Here is an 8,923-nt window from a genome sequence, read left to right as displayed (position 1 = left end):
AGAACACAACAGACACTAGTATGGCAATATGTAAATCAATGGATGTGTAACTGATGTGATTCTGCAATCTGTATATGGGGTAAAAATGGGAGCTCATAACCCACTTGAATCAAAGTGTGAAATATGATATATCAAGAACTATGTAATGTTTTGAACAGCCAACAATAAAAAATTTAAAAATAAAAAAAATAAATAAATAAATAAAACCTGATTTTTAAAAAAAAAAAAAAAAGAATGATCAACTCTGGACAAAATGTATTTTTAAAAATCTTCAAATATTCCAAGTCACTGGAAAGTGACTATAAGCATGGAGACATTGGAGGGGATTTGCCCTTTAAAAGACAGGCACCACTGACTATCAGCAGCAAAATATTACTCTTTTCAAGTGCACATACAACATCTCTAAGATAGAACACAGTGTAGGCAATAAGACAGTTTTTAGCAAATATCAAAAAAACTGACATCATTCAACTCTGATCACAATGGAATGAAAGTAGAAATCAGAAACAAAGACATCAAGGAAATGCCCAAATAATTGAAAATGTTGCAAGACACTTCTAAAAACTTAGGAGTAAAGGACTTAGGAGTAAAAGAAGTCAGGAGGAAAATTAGAAAGTGTTTTGGATTGAGTAAAATGAAAACATAGCATATGAGAATAGCAAAATTTGTGAGATTTGGCTAAAGCACTACTTAGAAGGAAATTTATAGCATGAAATCCTTCTATTAGAAAAAAAGGAAAAGCCCCAAATCAGTCATCTAGCCTGTAATCCCAGCTACTCAGGAGGTAGGAGGATCCCAAGTTCGAGGCCAGTGTCAGCAACTGAGCAAGACCTTGTCTCAAAATGAAAAATAAAAAAGGGCCAAAGATGTGGCTTAGCAGTAATGTGCCCTGTGTTCAATTCCCAGGAGCAAAAAAGAAAAAAAAAACTTGAATTACTGATATCAAGAATGAAAAAAGGAATATCATTAAATATCCTGCAGATATTTAAAGGAGGATAAGGGAACATTACACTCTCTCTTTTCAGACTTTATGCCCTTAAATGTAATATCTTAAATCAGCAAATATTTTGAAAGATAGGAAATACCAAAACTCACCCCAAAATGGAATAAACCTGAATGGTCTTATCTCTATTAAAGGAATACAATTTATAAAGTTAATGGCCTTTCCATAAAGAGAACTGCTTCACTGCAGAATTCAACCAAACATTTAAGGAACATATAACAGACACTACATAAGATTTGCAAGAACATACGAGAGACGGAAGCACTTCTCAATCCATTTTATGAGGACAGCACTGCTCTGATACCAAAACTGGACAAAGATATTACTAGAAAAGTATAAACAATTTTCTTAATGAATATAAAACTAAAAATCCTCCACAAAATATTAGCAAATGAAATCCTATGATATGTAAAAGGAAAAGTATTATCATAACCAAGTAAGATTTTATTTCATGGATGCAAGGTTCATTTGGTATGAAAATTAATGAGTGTAATTTGCCATTATCAGTAAACTCAAAAGAAGAAAAAAGTCATATCTTCTTAGATGCCAAAAAAATTGTTTGACCAAATCCATCAATTTTTCATGATAAAACTTCTCTGCAAATTAGGAATAGAAGATAACTGTCTCTTTTCAAAAGATTAGAGGCATCTGTAAAAACCCCATGGCTAATATTATACTTAATGGTAAAAGATTCTTTTTTTTTCTAATTAAGGAAGGAACTAATTAAGGCGGAAACAAAGCAGAAATGTTCACTCTCATCAATCTATTCAGCATTGTGCTGGAGCTCCTATGTAGTACAATAAGGCAAGAGAAATAGACATGCATATTGAAAAGGCAGAAATAAAGTTGCCCATATTCACAATGAGATACCATCAAACACCTATTAGAATGGTTGAATTTAAACACACACACACACACACATACCTGACAATACCAGGTGTTGACAAGGATATGGTGCAGTTGGAAATCTCATATGTTGTTGGTAAGAATGCAAAGAAAAACCACCACTTTAGAACACATTTGGTAATTTTTTAGAAGCATACAACTCAGCTACCACCTGACCTGGAAAACTGCTCATCCAGAAACTTATGTGAGGATTTTCATAGCAGCCTTATTCATAATTATCCCAAACTGGAAACAACCCACATATTCTTCACCCAGTGCATCAGTGGACATCTTGTGCTAAATCGAAACAATGGAATAATAAATACCCAGATATAAAAAGGAATGAATTCCTGATTTGGCAGCAACATAAATGGATCCCAGTGCATCATGCTGAATGAAATAAGCCATCATCAAAAGGCTGTGATTCCATTTACCTGACATTCTAAAAAAAAAATTACTTTGGGGTTAGAAAACAAATCAATGGTTGGTTGCTTTTGAGAAATGAAGAGAAAGGATGAACCACAAATGGATATGGGAAAATTTTTCTGTGTTCTTATTAAAGGGGTATTATGCACTTACTGCATTTGTTAAAACTTATAGAGCTGTACACTTGACAGAGTGGATTTTACTGTATGTAAAGCATTAGGTATGATTGAGCACAACAAATGAAGAGATCACTGAACCCAAAGACAGGTCAGTAGAAATCCAACATGATTTGAAAAGAAAATCTTAAAGAGAGCCTTGCAGACCTGTGGGAGAGCATCAAGCAGTCATACATACATGTAGTTGGAGTCTCAGAAAAAGAAACAAATGAACAGTGTAGAAAATTATTTGAACAAATGCAGAGAAACAACCCATATATCCTTCACCCAGTGCATCAGTGGACATCTTGTGCTAAATCGAAGCAATGGAGTAATAAATACCCAGATATAAAAAGGAGTGAATTCCTGATTTGGCAACAACATAAATGGATCCCAGTGCAAATTTTATACAAATTTGATTCAAAGCAACCACCTCAGGTTGAGGAAGCACAGTGAATCTTGAGCAGGATGGATAAATCATTAAAATTTACCAAATAAATAAATAAACCACAAAAAAAGCAAAAATGCCAGTAGTTTGGTAGTTTGGTAAAAGAAAAGAAGCAGCCAGATAGAGGAGGAGGAGAACAATAACAAAAAACTATTGTGGAAGGCTGGGAACAAGTAAGAATGACGACTGACTTCTCTTAAAACTATTGATGCTGAAAGACAGTGGTGTCTGTTGGGTACTAAGAAAAATGAAACACTTAACCTTGGATTCTTTATCAAGGGAAGTCTTTCAAAACTGAAGGTGGAATAAGTGAAAACATTTTAGGATAAACCAAAGCTGAGACAATCTGTCACTAGATAACCTAAACTACAAGAATTGTTGAAATTTTTCAGTCAAATGGAAAAGGTACCAGGTAGAAGTTCAGATCCATAGCCTCTTCTAGCTTAAATAGGGAATACAAGACTGGGCCCCCATCTATTGGTCATATTTATTCTCACAGGATACTCTCTCTTGCACTATTTGCTCAGTACAGCTACTTTTTTTCCTCCAAATTCTCACAAATAATTAATAAACCCTGAATTCCATGTACTGGGATTTAATGGCTACATTTTACTTCTTAAGCAATAGAGTAGGATGGTCAATGCCAAAGTCTACCGATATGGAGGCTAAATACTGATTTTAACTTTTATTTGGGGCCTGTGTGCTCATGTATTGATTCACAACATGAAGTATGTTTGTTCATCTCTGGGTTGGAGTCAAAGAAGATTTTAGAAAGATCTGCCCTAGTTCCATTGGCCTTTCTATACCTTGAACATCCCAGTTTGTGTGTGCGTGGTCTCTACCTGAGAATTTTCTTTTTGCATGTCTGTGCAGGACTAGCTTCTTTTCAACTTTTAAATTTGAGCTCAAATATAACTTCTCAGAAAAAAAAAAAACTTTAACTTTTTCACAAAGTTTTAACATTAGAATCTGTTTATCTTGAATTATAATGGTTTATGTTTACTTCTTATTTATTTATATTTGGTACTGGGAATTGAACCCAGGAGCACTTAACCACTAGGCCACATCTCCAACTCCTCTTATTTTTTAATTAGAGAGAGGGTCTCGCTGAGTTGCTTAGGGCCTTGCTAAGTTGCTGAGGCTGGTTTTGAACTTCAGATCCTCCTGCTTCAGCCTCCCAAGCCTCTGGGATTACAAGCGTGCACCATCACGCCTGGTTAAATTTTTAATCTACAAAATATTTTTGTTTATCATGTTGGATTCCATTCCTTGTCTCTTTATTCCCCTGGGTATTGATACTTTGTACTACTTTGGTTTTTGTTCCTATGTTAAAGCGAATTTCCATTAAGTTCTGAAGTTTTTTCTCTTTTCAGTGGTCAAATGTCCATTTCCAGCAGTTGAAAATGGAAACCAGTTATTGGGACTTGGAAAAAAGTTTTCCTATAGAGATACAGTTGTGTTTGAATGCATTCAGGGTTATTACATGAATGGCAGCACCACCTCTGTCTGTAACGGTGAAAGTGTTTGGGAGCCTCCATTGCCAAAATGTCTTAAAGGTACAAAGTTTCTCTTGTTTCCTTCTTCTTTTTTTTTTTTTAAGATTTTATTTCATTAAATACCAATGATACAGAAAGAAATGGAAAGTAATAATCGTAGCATTTAACTCCATCTTGTAGTCCTTTCTATACTCGACATGTGATCTAAAATTTACTTAGAATTCTCCTGTTGTGATTTTGGGTATTTTGCTAAGGGTTTTTAGTGTGTATGTAGATGGCACAGGTATGTAAGTTCTCATGTTCAATATTTTTATATATAAAAAGCAAATTGCAACAAATTTTTGTAGTAAATTGAAGCTTGGATAGTTTTGTGTAAGTCAAGAATAAAAATCATGGATGTCTAAGTGAAATGAGAGTAACAAGTGATTGATCCAACTTACATTATTTTGTTTTTCAGCAGCGCCTCCTCCCAATACAAAACCTCCAACTATAAGTTATTCAGGTTTAGTAACTTTATTCTTATACATTTTTTTTAAATCTTAAAAATTCCTGGTGAAACTACTAGCAATAACTCTGAAGTGTGTGATCCAATCATTATTTTGTTTTCCAGTGTCAACTTCTCCCAGTACAAAACCTCCAATTTCCACTGTTTCAGGTTTAGTAATTTCCTACTTATCATTTTCAAAAATCCTTTAAATTCCTGGTGATTTTTTTCAGATAACCTCTAAATTCCTCATAATGGATACTCAAGCATAGTTTTTTGTAATAAAAAGGCTAAATATTTGACAGCCATTTTATCTGCTATCTATAGTGTTCAAATATTTGATTTGCCATAGACCACACATGAACAGAAATGTGAACTTTGGAAAGTAATGTAAAGTTTAAATGTATTTACTCATATATAAAGTGGTTTAGTACCTTCCTTACTGGATGATAGTAAAGTTTATGTGGGATGCAGGTAAAAGATCTTAGCACAGTGTTTGGTATCTAGGAAGCTCTTAAAATTAACTAACATGACTGATCATTTCTTCAATTAGTGTTAGTGAAGGTGAAGGTGCATGGCTTGTGTTTATTAATGTGTTTTCTGTATCATCAACCTTGTTATGTCTTTCTTTTTAGAGGTGATCTCTGTAGATAGCTTTACTGGGTCTTTCTAGTTCAGGTCTATGTTTCATTTCCTGGAAAGAAAACGGTTCATTCCTTTAATCCAACACATCCTGAGAAGTTTCTGCCAGACCTGTATTTCTACCTCCTCCTCACTCTTCTTACCCACCTGAAGCAATTATTCTTTTTTTTTTTCTCTTTCCTGAGCAGTTTTATTTGACAACAGGAAATAAGTTTAATAGCAACTTCAAAGGTAGGAAAATTCCTTTTTACTGAAATGAAATGAAAGGTTTTTTGCAGGGACTACAGATTGACTGTTGTATGGTATGACGGAAGGAATTATCATCCTGATTTCAGTTATCTCTGACTTCACGTGGGATACAGTGGAAGTAGGAGACAGTAGGAATCATGGGAAGAACATTTTGCTAGCCCAGACTATGCCCAGGCTCCTACTTTGGCTCTGCCTAACTTAAATAACATATTTCTATGGACTTTATTTCCCCTTTGGTTTAATGAAGATGTTAAATTCAAATAAATCTCAATTACTGGTCCTAATTTATTTATGTATTTCCTATATCCTTAATATTTTAAAGGATAGAGGGAAATTATACATGTCACCATAGTAATTAGAATACCTTTCTCCAATTCCTGTAAGAACCTGGTACCTGGTTGCCTCTTTAAGTACCTTAGTTAAATGCTGTGGGATGAGGGGTGTGGAACAGAGAAAGATGGTTTTGTGGTGGATGAATACATGAACAAAACCAACATTTCATGTGAAACTTTGTATTTATTTGACCCATCCACCTTTGCTTACCGCTCCAGAGGGTGTATATATACACACCATATTCTACCAAGTTTATTGATATACTCTTTTGAAAGAGTTGACTATAAGAATTTTATAAAGGATTTGTAAAATGCTGATTTAACTTAGTGTTAAAGAAGAGCAACTACAGGAATCTTTTGTAAAAAAAAAAATCAAAAATCAAAATTTCTGATGGGACTGTCAATCATTTTTTTATCATTAGCTAACAAAACTCCATATCAAAAGTATCAATAGCAACATATAATGGTGTTAAGATAAATTTAAATGTGCTAATATGAAAAAAGTCTGTGAAATACTAAGTAGAAATGATCAAGATGCAAATTGTGTAATAGGATACCATTGGGATCTTTTTTGAAAAAATACATATATTTATCCAGAACACATTATTTTTACAATTTATTATTAATTAACTTCTAGAGTTTCTACTATAAATTACAAAGCTGTAGTGAGCATTCTTGCGCATACATCCTGTATACCTGTGCAAATATGTGTGTAGGTCAGTTAAGTTCTCAGAAGTAGAATTGCAAAATTTAGAAATTCTATGTATTTTTAATTTTAATAATCTTTAAAAAAATAAATATCAAGATTTATAATTTTGTATTACTAAGGCTAGCGAATTGACAAACTCAAATTTATTATTCTAGGTCCTAGGCCTACTCATCCCAAGAAACCTTCAGTTCATAATTATCCAGGTTTGACAGTTTTTTAATCCTATTGATATAGTTAATAACTTCAAAAATAATACATGAAATTGATAATGTTAATTTGCATTTCTTTAATTATCAATGAGACTGAATTTTTTGGTCTAAATTTTAATTTTTCATCATCATCATATTATTATTATTATTACTGTTATTATTTTGAGATGGGGTCCTACTATATTGCCCAGGCTGTCCTCAAACTCCTGGGCTCAAGTGATCCTCCTACCTCAACCTCCCGAGTAGCTGGGACTACAGGCTCATGGCACTGTGCCCAAAGTTCCACATTTATTTATTTATTCATGTCCTTTGCTCATTGTCCTATTAGGTTTCTAAAATATTTCTTGTTGGTTTTTGAAGGCTTCTTATAAATTAAAACCCTTTTTATATGAAGTGAACATTTTTTCCACATTTGTTTTTGTTTATACAAAAACTAGTCAGTTTTAATTTTTTATATAGGTGGCCATAGGTTTATTTTTGTCACTAGATGAGTAGTATACATATTTATGAGTAGTATACATCCAAACATATTTTTGTGAGATTTACAAAACCTTACAAAAAGTAGAGAGTAAAGGATTAGTTCTTTCTAGTCCATGACCCAAATTTATCACTATTAATAGCTGAGGATTTCTTTATCTGTTTGTGTACATCAACATCTTTTTATGGGTAGTTATACATGTATTTTGAGTTTTTTTTCTTTTCTTAATAAAAAAGGACATCATGGTATACATATTTTCCTACAACTTGTACTTTTTTTCCATTTCATGTCTTGGGTTAGGGTTATATTTAGATTTATTTCCCTTCTTTCTAATGGTGACTTGAATATATACCGTATTTTATTTTCTACTCTCCTGTCAGTGGTCATTGAGGTGTTCCAAAGCTTTGGATTAATATGGTAGATAATTAGATGTATTGCTCTTTCCCCCAATAGCTGTGGGTTTTGTTTCTTATAAAAGCTTTAGTCTTAGACCCCATGCTGAAATTACATGAAGATTTCAACTATGTGTTCTGACTTCGGTTTCTGCATTTAAATCTTTGGTACACTTGACATTCATGGTGGTACCTGGAATGAAATGAGCTTCCTCCTCACCTCCTCAACCCATCCAGTAACTGAGCACCACCATCTGTTGGATGAGTTATCTTCTCCTCAGGTGATTGGGGGTGCTGCTTTTTGTCATAAACTGAGTTCATAGCTGTTCTGGCTGCTTTTCTCCTCTCAAATATGTCAGAATCATATTTACTATAGTACTCTATGTTTTATATCTGGCAAAACACTGCCTTTTCAGAAATTTCCAAACCCTGTTAATTTTTCCCTGTTAATTTTTCCAAATCAACCCTTTGTTTACTGTTTTAACTATCTTCAGTGTGAAATTCAGTGGCATTCAATACACTGACATTATTGTGCAGCCATCACTATCATCCAAATCCAGAACTTTTCATCACCCCAAACTGAAATTCAACCCAGTAAATGATAACTTTCCATTCCTCTTTCTCCCTAGCACCTCGTAACCACTATTCTACTTTTTTGTCTCTTGACTTTGCCTATTGTAGGTACTTCATCAAGTGGAATCAGACAAGATTTGTCCTTTTGTAACTTTTTGATTTCATTTAGCATAAGATTTTTTTTTTTAATTTTTTATTGTGGGTTGTTCAAAACGTTACAAATTTCTTGGCATATCATATTTGACACTTTGATTCAAGTGGGTTATGAACTCCCACCTTCACCCCATACACAGATTGCAGAATCACATCAGTTACACATCCATTGATTTACAAATTGCCATCCTAGTGTCTGTTGTGCTCCGCTGCCTTTCCCATCCTCCACCCTCCCCCCTCCCCACCTCTCCCCTCCCCTCCCCTCCTCTCTCTCTACCTCCTCCACTGT

The 8,923-nt window shown here is 33.9% G+C and overlaps 1 protein-coding gene across 25 annotated transcripts in view; it reads left to right on the top strand.

Annotated features, from left to right (window-relative positions):
- Positions 1–8,923, top strand: part of Cd46 (CD46 molecule) — a 43,326-nt gene that overhangs the window by 17,318 nt on the left and 17,085 nt on the right. For 7 of the 25 annotated variants that reach the window (XM_015483711.2, XM_015483710.2, XM_015483714.2 and 4 more), the window contains exons 6-8: positions 4,291–4,473; positions 4,871–4,915; positions 5,024–5,068. In XM_015483711.2, coding sequence (XP_015339197.1) covers positions 4,291–4,473; positions 4,871–4,915; positions 5,024–5,068 — 273 coding nt within the window. Of the gene's footprint in view, positions 1–4,290; positions 4,474–4,870; positions 4,916–5,023; positions 5,069–6,984; positions 7,033–8,923 lie in introns of all 25 variants that reach the window. The other 18 variants (XM_015483718.2, XM_015483717.2, XM_048809469.1 and 15 more) reach the window with 6 other exon arrangements.

Source organism: Marmota marmota, unplaced genomic scaffold (genome assembly GCF_001458135.2).
Source record: "Marmota marmota marmota unplaced genomic scaffold, marMar, whole genome shotgun sequence".
Taxonomy (NCBI): domain Eukaryota; kingdom Metazoa; phylum Chordata; class Mammalia; order Rodentia; family Sciuridae; genus Marmota; species Marmota marmota.
The sequence above is the reverse complement of the archived record's forward strand: the minus strand, read 5'-3'. Positions and strand labels throughout refer to the sequence as shown.